The sequence below is a fragment of the Protopterus annectens genome, chromosome 6.part0 (assembly GCF_019279795.1).
Source record: "Protopterus annectens isolate FY-2018-M chromosome 6.part0, PAN1.0, whole genome shotgun sequence".
NCBI lineage: Eukaryota > Metazoa > Chordata > Ceratodontiformes > Protopteridae > Protopterus > Protopterus annectens.
Genome location: NC_056737.1, coordinates 106213075 through 106227615, shown reverse-complemented (window position 1 = coordinate 106227615; position 14541 = coordinate 106213075). Strand labels below are relative to the sequence as shown.

The following is a 14541-nucleotide window of genomic DNA, read 5'->3' as shown; positions in this document are numbered from 1 at the left end:
TTAATCACTTTATTCTAATCCTGCAGGCTAATATAAATGTGTCTTTCTTTACAAAGATAACCATATTATTCTACATTTTTGATGTCTGCAGTTGCCTGTTAATGGCATCTGAGATCTCCATCACTTCAACTCCTGTTTAGTTCTATGCCTGAAAGCTATTGGTGTATTTCTTGTAGCATACATCACAGGTGTAACATCAGTATTTAGTTGTGTTTGATAATCTTCTGATAAACTTCCTATGCCTTTGAATTAGCGTACTCACTGAGACTGTAATTTTTGTGGCTGTGTACAGTATCTATGATGTCTCTGCAACTGTGTGCGACTGTTCCTGAATGTGTTTAACTGCACAATTACGATTTGCTTTCATACTATGAATTTATATTACCATTCTTAGTTTTACACAAACCAAATAATCTATAATAGATCGACTTGCTTCTTTAAGTGTTATTATTTGAAACCTCATAGTATACTTATTTTTTTATATTTGTGTCAAAAACATTTGGTTCAGTGATTTGACTTTGTGACCTGGACATGTTAACAGTGTGCATACAACTGCTTTTCTGTAGTTTTTAGACCTGATGCTTTAACAGTATCTTCATACATAATGTTGCACACTACTCCTGATCTTAGTTTAAATTCAATACATCTTTTATTGATTCTTAATTTATCAGCATTTCTTGCCAAGGGTCTGACTTGTATGCTTGTATCACTGTTTCTGATGTTTTTTCAGACTTTACTCAGTTTTGCCAAAAATGACTAATTTCCATGTTTTTGTTTAACATGCATATTCTTTTGAGTCAAGTTGTATTTTACTTTTAATTTTGTTTAAAATGGTTCTTTCTAACATGGGTTCTGTAAAATATTAAATATAGGGCAATGTTTTTCATATTTGTAGCCATACCAAGTAAATGACCATCTTCTGACTTTTTAATTATTATTGCTGTTATAATGCGGTCTCACTTTATTTCACATTTTTTCTCTAATTTTATTTGCGTTTTTATCTTACAAGCTTCTAGTTCCTCAGCCAACTGTTTTATCTGTGCATTTGTAATATTGCTAACTTTGCGAGCATCCATGGCTTTCGGTAAGGTAGTGTATAGATCTCACAATAGCCTGCCTCTTGTTTGATCATTCTTAGGACACAAACTTCGGTCTCTTATTAATGAATAAAGCAGCTCACCAAATTCAAAATGTCTGACTTGATTCTTCACCTCATTAACATAACTATCTATAATTTTAGAAACATAGTGGTCTTGTAAAGAACAAACAGTAAAAAAAATGCAAGTTCTTTCCAGGCTGACCATAATTCCTCCATTTCTAACTGTTGATATTCTGTCTTTATCTTTTCTTGAAAGGAAAAAAAATGTTTTAAATACCGTCAGAGCTTCTTTCCCAGTAGCATGCAGGAATATGACACACTATGCCTTTGCAGATTTTTCTAGTTATAGTTTCATAATTAAGTACTAGACTAGCTGCCATTGTGGGCCATTTTAAGCCTAACCAATTTTTGTGCTTGAATGAACCTGTCTCATTTGGTTAGAAATTGGCCTTCCACATCCCATGGTCAATAATTATACATTACCCCTAATGAGAATAACTGGGATCATACAGTAGGTAATTTGAAGGGACCCATGCATAGGCTAAATTAAGAGCTGCCTCTGTGCATTAGTAGTATGGGGGGGGGCAGTGCTGGGGTACATTTTCTGTTTCCTATCCTTAGATCTAAGTTGCGCTAGAATATGGATAGGCTGAGATTTGTTTTACATGGATGGTTATTCTGTTTCAGATTAGCAGTATCAGCTGTGAAATATATCTGTCCATCCAAACCGTTCAGAAGAGGTTTGATTCCTAGACTCAGTATTTTGATTACATTTGACTTACTGATGTGCAGCAAATCCATCAGTAATGGGTCAGAGGATGCCTTGTATACCAGACACACATCACCTGTTAGCAGTTTGTAGGATATCAAGTATAGTGACAGGGCTTTGAGTCTGTACGTGTAGGACTTAACTGTTTAGGCCTTGTATCCTTTATCAAGGAATCTCTGTGGGTGTTCAGTTGTTGCATGAGTCTGGACAGATAAATGCCAAAGGGATCATTATTCTCAATGACCGGCCTAATGATGACTGAGTAATGGGGGCAGTGACATCCCTATTGTTAATAATAATTATTACTATTATTATTATGCTGTCAATGAAGAAATGTCTGGAGCCGAAGCTTCAAGCTTTCTGTTGAAGTGTCTGGCAGTAATATAATTCCTGATGTCTGCATTTGGAGTATTTCCTCCTATATATCATGCTTATGTACTTATAAACACAGCTGTTGGAAACAAATATATTTTGTCATGTTTAACAGTATAAAACATTGGAGTATTTGTCAAGCTAATGAAATGTTCCACAAAGCAGCACTGACATTGTGGATGAGTTACCACTCTCCATGTGGAGTTTAGTATCACTGCTTTAGAAAGCATACAGTATGATGTGCGTCTTCCTGAAGCTAGGCATTAGTATATTTGAAGCTGTTTACCCCTTATACTACACTGGGTATTCTATACTACACTGAATATTCTATACTACACTGAGTATTCTTGTCCGATGCAACAGTTGGAAATTCAAACTAGTGTAAGTGTTGGTATATTGTAGAACCAGTATTGTGACTGAAGAAAGAAAACATGTTTGTGTGTGTGAGGTATTTAAGTAAGCCGAGTTTGCTAGAGTGGTATAGTATGAAGAAAAGGGAAATACCAAGGATTTGTAAGAGACTGGTTAGGTACGAAAGAGAAAGTAGGTAGAGCAGAAGTAATATGAAAATGGCTTGGTTAGGTTGATTAAGGGACACAGCTGAGATAGGGGAAACAGAGATGCAGTGTTACAGGACAATGACTGGAATTTTAATATTGATTCTGTTCATGTTTTTTCAGCGTGAGAGATGCGGTATCTCCCAGAATGATGTTTCTGAGAGTTGGTTATATACATAGAAATACTATTTTCTCTTTAGGCTATTCATTTCTGTCCCTCTCGCTCTCAAGTCTGTCTCACCTGTCTTCTCTTATACTATGGCTTATCTATATTATTTATAGTTTAACACAGTAGCATTTTTCTCATAGAATCCTTATTACTGTTCAGTGTTGATTATATTTCTTAAAGTTGCAAAATTAAGTCATTACTACAGTATATAAATATTAATTACTTTGGGCAGTTAGTTGTAATTTTCCTTGTATGTTGCTGTTGTAAAGTGACATACTTAGCTAATTTCTATTTCCTATATATGCATGCTGTTGAACAATTTTGTTATGTAACGTTTTTCCCTGAAGGCCTGGAAGGTGGCTGAAAATGGTCCTGTGGCAACCCTACTACCTGTTTAACAACATAAATAAATAAGTGCAGAGGTTGTGTTTATTGTCTTGCTGACTTGTACCATAATGCCATTCTTGTTTGTGTTGGGTAGTCATACAAGGACAGTATTGATGATGCTGGTATTCAATTGCTTGTTGTTCTTTGTTAAACATTTAAGAATCACTAAGTAAAACTACGCTGCTTGCTTTTGGTGTAAACACCAAAGTTTTAGATTGGTGAAATGGCTTGGAGAGTTATAAGGTATACAGGAGGACAATATAGATAGGGAAAATGAAGCACAGTTGTTGGGCATAGCAGACACTTAAACAGATCACTAAGCTTGCATTCAAAGCTATATTGGTGGTTCTTGTCTTTAATGCATAGCTAGTTCAAGCCCTGACCGCACCCATTTTTGATTAGCAGTTCAGAAAGCTTGGAAGAACCAGATGGATAAAATGGGATTGAGAAGACAATGGCAAATCTCCCATCCTCTGGGGGAGGGGTCATATGGGATGTGGCTTGGTCCACCGTGTTACTGCCTCCAATAGAAATGTGAAAGGTATGCAAAAGTATGGCCTGGGTAACTTTGAACTCCACAAGGCCAGCGTGTGTGTGTGATGCATGCATCTCCTTAGGAAGCAGCTATAGTGAGTGCAACAGCCACAGTGGAGAAAGGGTAGGGCCTGTTTTACTGAGTATTACAATTTGGGGAGATGTTGAGGCTTGCCTTATTCAGTGTTGCAACCTACTTCTGGTTTTCAACTCTCATTGCCACAGGAAGCAAATGGGATGATGGGTTGTTCGTCTAACCAAGGAATGAATGAGGTTGTAGTGCTTTCACTTTGGTATGGAAACAGTTATGCCAGACTCTCACCATGAGAAGGAATACATAGGTTTACCACAGATAGTCAGTGTTGGTGCTAAAAAAAATGTTCTGATTGCAGTCCTAACCTGTATCAACAACTTGTAAGAAGCAATGAATATGTGTTTGTATTGCATAAACCCCTTAAGAAATGCACACAGTCTAACTGCATTTTCTCTTCGCTGCTGCAGGTAACAGCATTCTGCATTCTGCTGCAGACAGTGTCACCAGCGCAGTACAGAAAGCAAGCCAGGCTTTGAATGAGCGTGGAGAAAGGTTAAGTCGTGCAGAGGAGAAAACAGAAGACTTGAAGAATAGTGCCCAGCAGTTTGCTGAAACTGCACACAAGGTAAAGATCTATATGACATTAGGACTGTTCTTTTTATCCATTTTAATTTGAGTTGATTCATAATGGACCACGGACAGTATTCCTCAGCAAAATTATTTCCTCTTTCCTTATAGTTTTTTTTTTCAAAGAAATTTTACTCATTTACAAATAATAAATGTTCAAATAATTTAATAGACAATAATAATGGAATAATAACATTACAAAGAAAAAACAAAACAAACTATATACAATATATACAAAGGCCTGAGATCTAAAAATGAAATTGAAAATGCTGCATTAAGAGATTCTTCTTTCTGTCATTTATCATTTTCTTTAGTCATCTGAGAAAAAATTTTGTTGATAGACGTTAATAAAAGTTGTCACTTTCAACCAAGGATTATTTGTAGATAGCGTAGGATGGAGTTCTTTTACTTTGGACTGTCTACCAAATCTTGATGTCTAAATTAGAAAGGATTATGTTAAAAGTCTTTAGAAAAAACTCAACTAATTAGAGTTTGCAAGCGGGGAAATATTATATTAAATGCAATTACAAAGATAATACCAGAAAAATCTTATTGATTAATTTTTTATTACCTGATATGTCTGTCTTACAAGAGATGAATGTAAAGTTTTCCAGTTAGAATTATAATTAGGATCTACCCAATTTAATATAATTTTAAAGACTGATAATTGGATACAAGTGTCAATATCTGGAAAATTGATTCCCCCTAGATCCCAAGTTCTAATGTGATAAAGAAGAGCTGTTCTAGGTGGGTTCCTATGATGTGATAGAAGACACATTCTTTCAAATGCATCTTGATCAAACTTGAAAGCACGAAATGGCAAAATATTGAAATATTCCCTGGGAAAGAAATTGCTTGGCCGCCTCCATTACTTGGCTGTTTTTGTCACTGTAGTGCCATCTTGGAGTTGGTATATTTAAGTAGGGGGGGGGGGTGAAGCCACCCACTTTATTTACGGTTTTAAAGTTGTTTTTTTTTCTTTTGTGGAACAGCGAAAATCACTGTTCTAAGTGTTTGGGATTGTAAGCTTTCACTTACATGGGGTCGATAAATCAGCGTTTGCTTTTTTAAGCATTTGCTGATTTAATATAGACCCATTCTAGGTTACTAGGAAACCAAAGAAATTTTAATAGTAGTTTCTTTATTTCACTAATATTATTACTAGACAAAAGAGAGAGAGCTTTGAAGTATATATAACATTTTTGGTAAAGTAATCATCTTTATGAACTGAAGCCTGTCCACAAAGGAAGCAATGAGATTATTCCAGTTTGAGAGAAGATTCTTTATAGCGATAATGATGTTATCATAATTGACACATTTCATCTATAGTTGACTTAATTGTAATATCCAGAGATTCCAGGGAGGAGAGTTAATTACCAATAACATGATTTTAAGTGTTTGGATTTTTGTCTTTTTAACATCAAAAATTTACATTGAGATTGAATGAAGACCAGAAATAGATTGAAATGATCTAATTGTGGATTCTATTTCAGTGAGTGTTTTTGAATTTGGAAGAGTTAAAAAAGTCATCTGCAAGTAGCATATTTTTTAAAAATATCATTGCCCATAATGTTTGGATTTGATCAAACTAAACTATCAAATATCTCAGTGGCTAGAGCAAATAGAACTGAGTAAACAGAACAGCCCTTTTTTGTACCCTTAATCCTGGCATATGTTCAGAAGTAAAAGGATCTATCTTAACATAACCAATATTATTATTATTATAGGTATTTTTTAAGAGTGAAATAAAACTTTCAGGAAAGTACTAAAATTAAAATCGATAATTCCAACTTAAGGAATAAAAAGCTTTCCCCAATGTCTAAACTAATTACCAAAGTTTCTTTATTTCTTTTATTTAAAAAATGTATAAAAGTTAATATACATTTAATGTTATCATGAGTTTGTCTTTGATAAATGAAAGTTGTTTGATCAGGATCAATTATTTGCACTATAGGTATTTTTAACTCATTACATCCGATTGACACTTCCAGGTGCATCTACAGTCAACTCCTTCTGATACGTCTAGGTGTCGAACACATTGCTTATTCATATTTGTATAAATAATTCCAAACCCATGCTATGTGCAAGGTTTTCAAAAGATTTCATCTTATAGCTTACACAGTGGCAAGCTCAACTACATTAATATTTGACCTCTGTCTAGTGCAGGTAAATAGATATTAACTTTTTTTTTTATATTACTTTATATAGAATATCATTTTCACATTTTTCTAAATATCTCAACAACCAAGTAACGCAGGCAGAACTCCTTAGCCTCATATGAAAGCGCTCATCTAGATAAATAAAATGATGCTGACAGTATGCATAACTTGTGTGGTTGCTAAAATATTGTCAGTTGTTTACAAAATATTACAAATGTAATAGTTAATGTGTTTACTGTGACTTATAAATTCAGTTTAAGACTTGGAACCTGTGTATTCCTAATGCCAAGTTCATCCAATATGCAGACAACTACGATAAATTGCTCTGCTGAAACTCTCCCCATACTGCAAAAACTAACCCAAGAAGCCTTCCTATCAATTATGAACTGGATGCTAAGCAATCATCTAACACTAAATACTTCCAAATCCAAAATTATGATATTCACCCCCCCCCCAAAGTATACTAAAATTGACAAGAACTCTTTCTCCATAACTAGCCAAAACAGGACCCCTATAGAAATCATATCCCATACAAAGCTACTAGGTGTCACTATCGACGTGCAGTTTAAACTTGACATGCATCTCCAAACAAATATAAAGAAAACCCACCAAAAACTAGGCTTACTCTATTGTCACAACCGCTTCCTTACTCCCTCAACCAGACATGTCATTTCTACCACCTACCTTCACTCTTGAATGGTGCCCCCCTCCTTACTAATCTCCAATCCGGTCTAAAGAATAAACAAGCTTCCTGCTATAACAAAATCTCAACATTTGCCACTGCTGCCAAATCCTCCACTCACCACTGTAATGCCTTTCGCAAACTAAATTGGCTTGAATTATACCCCATCATCTCTCCTTCATCCAACTTTCTTATGCACATAAACTATATTTAAACCCTTTCTCTGCCCTTCCCTTGACTCCTCCCTCCAGTTGCATCAACCTGATAGACTACTCAGGTCAAACGATCTAAACCTACTCTAAATACACAAACCTGCTTGAACTCTAGGCAAATTCCTTTTGTCCTTCTCTCTATCCCAACTCTGCAATTCCCTTCATCCACAAATTCGTACCACCAATAACCACTCCACCTTCAAAACTTGCTCCATTCCCACCTCTCATCACTCTGGGAATGCTCTTGTTCCCACCCTTCCGGACTCTGCTCTACTTAACCATATCCTACATCTCTTCTCTAATTTGTCATAACTCTGATTCTGCTCCTCTACTTCTCCACACACTACCTACCTCTCTCTTTCAGTTTTCACAACTCTGATCCCCACTGTCTAGTTTTCTACCTATAAGTTCAAACCGCTGTAGAGTCTTCACACAGGTTTAATATTCAAACACAAATGGAAATAAACTTAAAGCGCTTTTTGTTTGCTAACATGCAAACTTCTTCAGAAGTAACCACACAGTCAATTAACAAATCTTAAATAGGCTCTCATCAAAAAGTGCGGGAAACTACATAATTAATTAATTACTGCAACAAACACTTCCCCTCAAAACATCAATAATATATTCATATAAAACTCCTAAATATACACAAATGCAATAAAAACAATGATTAATTAAAAATGTGTAAAAATATATATTAAAGCAATTTTATATATATATATATATATATATATATATATATGTACTTAAACTGTATTAAAATACATTGCTACATTCCTAAGTGATGCCAAACTAAATAGTAATATAATAAAATAGACTATCTAGAAAAATTATCTTTGTAAACTTCTAAGTTTAAGAATACTCTTGATGGAACATGATTCATTTAACACTGGAATATTAAACGCATTTAGTTTTAGCTGCCATATTAATTCAAACTCTTCCAATTTAAAGGAAAACAGACCACCCCTGGTGTCATGTATTATATGATCTATGACCATGAATTTAAATTGATGTTGTACATTTGAATGAATATGTTTTGCTAGGGCATTATCCATTTTATTATGACTAATGGCATAAAGATGCTCATAAATTCTTTCATGGAACCTGCATTCCATTTTACTCACATAAAAAGTGGGACAAATTGTACATCTAGCCAAATAAACAATAAACTTTGTATTATAATTGTACTTTAATTTCAATTTATAATGTTGCCCATTAACTACAAAAGAATTAGTAACATCAATGTGTTTACAGTAATTATAGTTTTCACACTTAAACATCCCTGTTATTCTAGGCACATTAATGTGCCGTTTCTCCCAAAGGTTTTTCAAATTACTACTCCTTTTGAACACTATCGTTGGTATACCACCCAGTTTCTCGAAGCAAACATGATTAGATCTAAATAGGTCCCAATTCTTCTGTACTATTTTAACAATGGAATTACTCTGAGCATTAAATGCAGTTATGAAACTGCATTGAGAATGTTGTACATTCAATGCAGACATTTGTTACTATTTCTTATGTCATAGGACCAGAATCTAGTGAAGTTTTAATCACTAAAATTGGTTTCAAAACTGACCTCTCTCTTTTACAAGTGACTTCCTCTATTAAAGAATCCAATAAGGTTTCTGGATAGCCACGATGTATAAATATTTTTTTCAAAAATAAACATTCTTTATAAAAATCAACATCTTGGCTAGTAATACGTGAAGCCCTCACTAGCTGACCCTTAATAACCAACCTTTTTTGATGAAAAGAGTGACAGCTGGAAAAATGAAGAAAGGAATTAGAATATGTCTCTTTCCTAAAGATTTGGGCAGTAAAAGATCTCAACCTACTATTTTTAATTAGCCAAATATCTAAATAAGATATGGCTTAAATACTAAAGTTGTATGTAAACTGTAAAAAATATGTAATTACATTTAATCTGTCTACCAATTCTCGTGCTGTTTCTTCATCACCCTTAAATAGGAAGAAGATATTGTCTAAAAATCTAGTGTAATATATCAGGCGTTCTGATACATTTCTATCACCTAACACATAATTGGATTCCCAGTGAGCCATAACTAAATTGGCCACACTAGCTCCACATGGTGAGCCCATGGCTAGACCAACTTTTTGTAAATAAAACTGATTATTAAAAGTAAAATAATTGTTAGTGAGGTTAAGATCTAAAAGTTCCATCACAAAAGCTATATCTTTACTCGGAGCTCCATGTTTCATCATTATTGCAGCTACCCATTCAATTCTAACCTGGTGGAGGGTACATGTGTATAGGTCCTTGACTCACCTGTTAAAAAATTGCAGTCCTCCTTATATTCTAAGTCATTCACTTTAGCCAAAAATGACCAGGAATCTTTACATATTTGTTTTTCTAAAACCATAAATTTCTGCAACATTGTCAGTAACCTTGGAACATGCATAAGTTGGAGACCCCCGGCTATCTACAAGTGGCCTCATAGGTGGGTCAATTAAATCCTTATGTATTTTAGGAATTCCGAACATGGACGGATATTTTGGGAACAAAGTAATCATATAATTAAGCTCTACTTTATCTATACGACCCTCAATAAACAAGTCATTTAAACATATTTTAATTACATTATAAGCCTTATTAGCTTCTGATCTAGAACTCTCCTGGTAAGTACCACTACTCAACAATCTTAACATACGGTCAATGTAATCAGCCTTGACAAATACCACTAATCCACCCCCCTTGTCAGGTTTACATACCCGCATATCTTGAGATTGAATGTATTTTATATAGTCACATTCAGTATTGTAACTATCCCAACAGTGCTTTGAATTTGTCCTGTGGTTGACCAAATATCTAAGGTCAAGTTCACACAACTGTTCGAAAGTTTGAAGTAACTGGTGCAATGGGGGGTTGAAAGTACTTGAGTACGGAACGTATGAACGCCTGCTATATTTACTGAATCCATGAAAAACAATTGGAAATTCAACTTTCTAGGTTTTTAGCTCTAATATAGTTTTAGCAATATCCATTCGATGCCAGGGTACATAAGTATAACCTTTAGCTAGGAAATTCACTATAGCCAAAGAAATGTCACTAGCTGAAAAATTATAAACCTTAAAATCTTATTTATTAACAATTACTCCAGGTCCTATTTGTTGTTGTTGAACTCCTTCAGGGCTCAATGATACTGTAAAAGAACCATTAATATCAATACCACCCTGGGCATGAACCCCATCTCTACCACAGATTGTAAAAGAGGAAGAAACCCCTAGTGAGGTTGGTATTACCTCACTAAAGGGATCTTCCATAAACATTACATGTGATTCCTGTTGTAATTTTGTTTGCCCCTGTTCCCCTGGGCAAATCTCTGTTGTTTTGACCTGGCACCTGTATAATTGTCATGCCGAAAATCCTGCTGTTGGTTGCCATAATGGTTAGAAAATCTTCTGTTATAATTGTAATTCACTCGAGGGGCATTTTGCAGCCTCTCGCTTCTCCGAATTTCAGCCTGACCCAACCCATTCACAACGGGTTCAACAAAGTTGTCCAGCTCGTCCATCCGAGGGCTACTCCTGTTATTCATGACCGGCATGTGTTCAATTTGAACCGGTTGATGTACAGTCAAACCACTTGCTTGTTGCGAGTCATCTACCTGCTGATTGACTCCCATTTGGCCAGGGTGCCATGGTTCTTTTACAGTATCATCGAGCCCTGTAGTTCAACAACAACAAATAGGACCTCAAATAGGACCTAGAGTAATTGTTAATAAAGAAGAAGATTTTAAGGTTTATAATTTTTCAGCTAGTGAAATTTCTTTGGATATAGTGAATTTCCTAGCTAAAGGTTATACTTATGTACCCTGGCATCGATTGGATATTGCTAAAACTATATTAGAGCTAAAAACCTTTACTAGAAAGTTGAATTTCCAATTGTTTTTTATGGATTCAGTAAATATAACAGGCATTCATACGTTTTGTACTCCAAGTACTTTCAACCCCCCATTGCACCCGTTACTTCAAACTTTCGAACAGTTGTGTGAACTCGACCTTAGTATATTTGGTCGACCACAGGACAAATTCCAAGCACTGTTGAGATAGTTGCAATGCTGAATGTGACTATATAAAATACATTCAATCTCAAGATATACGGGTATGTAAACCTGACAAGGGGGGGTGGATTAGTGGTATTTGACAAGGCCGATTACATTGACCATATGTTAAGATTGTTGAGTAGTGATACTTACCAGGAGAGTTCTAGATCAGAAGCTAATAAGGCTTATAATGTAATTAAAATATGTTTAAATTATTTGTTTATTGAGGGTCATATAGATCAAGTAGAGCTTAATTATATGATTACTTTGTTCCCAAAATATCCATCCATGTTCGGAATTCCTAAAATACATAAGGATTTAATTGACCCGCCTATGAGGCCACTTGTGGATAGCTGGGGCTTTCCAACTTATGCATGTTCTAAGGTTATTGACTTAATGTTGCAGACATTTGTGGTTTTAGAAAAACAAATATGTAAAGATTCCTGGTCATTTTTGGCTAAAGTGAATGACTTAGAATATAAGGAAGACTGCAATTTTTTTAACAGTTGATGTCAAGGACCTATACACATGTACCCCCCACCAGGTTAGTATTGAATGGGTAGCTGCAATAATGATGAAACATGGAGCTCCGAGTAAAGATATAGCTTTTGTGATGGAACTTTTAGATCTTAACCTCACTAACAATTATTTTACTTTTAATAATCAGTTTTATTTACAAAAAGTTGGTCTAGCCATGGGCTCACCATGTGGAGCTAGTGTGGCCAATTTAGTTATGGCTCACTGGGAATCCAATTATGTGTTAGGTGATAGAAATGTATCAGAATGCCTGATATATTACACTAGATTTTTAGACGATATCTTCGTCCTATTTAAGGGTGATGAAGAAACCGCACGAGAATTGGTAGCTAGATTAAATGTAACTACAGATTTTTTACAGTTTACATACAACTTTAGTATTGAAGCCATATCTTATTTAGATATTTGGCTAATTAAAAATAGTAGATTGAGATCTTTTACTGCCCAAATCTTTAGGAAAGAGACATATTCTAATTCCTTTCTTCATTTTTCCAGCTGTCACCCTTTTCATCAAAAAAGGTCGGTTATTAAGGGTCAGCTAGTGAGGGCTTCACGTATTACTAGCCAAGATGTTGATTTTTATAAAGATTGTTTATTTTTGAGAAAAATGCTTATATATCGTGGCTATCCAGAATCCTTATTGGATTCTTTAATAGCGGAAGTCACTTGTAAAAGAGAGAGGTCAATTTTGAAACCAATTTTAGTGATTAAAACTTCACTAGATTCTGGTCCTATGACATCAGAAATAGTAACAAATGTAGTGAGTACTCACTTGTCTGCATTGAATATACAACATTCTCAATGCAGTTTCATAACTACATTTAATGCTCAAAGTAATTCCATTGTTAAAATAGTGCGGAAGAATTGGGACCTATTTAGATCTAATCATGTTTGCTTCGAGAAATTGGATGGTATACCAATGACAGTGTTCAAAAGGGGTAGTAATTTGAAGAACCCTTTGGAGAAACAGCACATTATGTTGCCTAGAATAACAGGGACGTTTAAGTGTGAAAACTGTAATTACTGTAAACACATTGATGTTACTAATTCTTTTGTAGTTAATGGGCAACATTATAAATTGAAATTAAAGTACAATTGTAATACAAAGTTTATTGTTTATTTGGCTAGATGTATAATTTGTCCCACTTTTTATGTGGGTAAAATGGAACGCAGGTTCGGTGAAAGAATTTATGAGCATCTTTATGCCATTGGTCATAATAAAATGGATAGTGCCCTAGCAAAACATATTCATTTGAATGTACAACATCAATTTTAATTCATGGTCATAGATCATATAATACATGACACCAGGGGTGGTCCATTTTCCTTTAAATTGGAAGAGTTGGAATTAATATAGCAGCTAAAACTAAATGCGTTTAATATTCCAGGGTTAAATTAATCATGTTCTATCATGAGTATTCTTAAACTTAGAAGTTTACAAAGATCATTTTTCTAGATAGTCTATTTTATTATATTACTATTTAGTCTGGCATCACTTAGGAATATAGTAATGTATCTTAATACAGTTTGTTTATGTATATATATATATATATATATATATATATATATATGTATATTTAAATGCTTTAATATATATTTTTACACATATTTTTAATTAATCAATGTTTTTATTGCATTTGTGTATATTTAGGAGTTTTATATGAATATATTATTGATATTTTGAGGGGAAGTGTTTGTTGCAATAATTAATTATGTAGTTTCCCGCACTTTTTGATGAGAGCCTATTTAAGATTTGTTAATTGACTGTATGGTTACTTGTGAAGAAGTTTGCATGTTAGCAAATGAAAAGCGCTTTAAGTTTATTTCCATTTGTGTTTGAATATTAAACCTATGTGAAGACTCTACAGTGGTTTGAACTTGTGTGTTTTAAAAGTTTTTTGTGCCTCGGTCCTTACCTAGTTTCTTACCTAATTTTCCACCTACATCTATGCTCCTTACTTCTTCCTTCTTTACCTATATCTTCACTCTACCTATTAAACATTAATTTCCCTCTTCTCTGTTTCTTGTGTCTTTTGTAATCTGACTTGAGAAGTTAACTTGTGTAGACTACGTAAATATATATATATATATATTTATATTATATATATATATATATATATATATATATATATATGATATAGTACCTTTGATTGCCTTGTAAAAGCTTTTTATACTATTATTTCTTTTGTTAGTACATCTCTTATTTCATTGTATACTACAAATTTTATATACTTTGCAACATTTTGTTGGTGTGTTTGTCTAATTACTTGTTTAACCTTGTTGGAGCTTTTCTCCCCAGGACTCCATTGAAAATGGGCTCCATCAGCCCAGTGGAT

At 34.2% G+C, this 14541-nt stretch overlaps 1 protein-coding gene across 1 annotated transcript in view; it reads left to right on the top strand.

Moving 5' to 3' along the window:
- STXBP6 (syntaxin binding protein 6) overlaps positions 1-14541 on the top strand; it is a 475126-nt gene that overhangs the window by 331010 nt on the left and 129575 nt on the right. The window contains exon 4 of the mRNA XM_044073464.1: positions 4389-4546. Coding sequence (XP_043929399.1) covers positions 4389-4546 — 158 coding nt within the window. The remainder of the gene's footprint in view (positions 1-4388; positions 4547-14541) is intronic.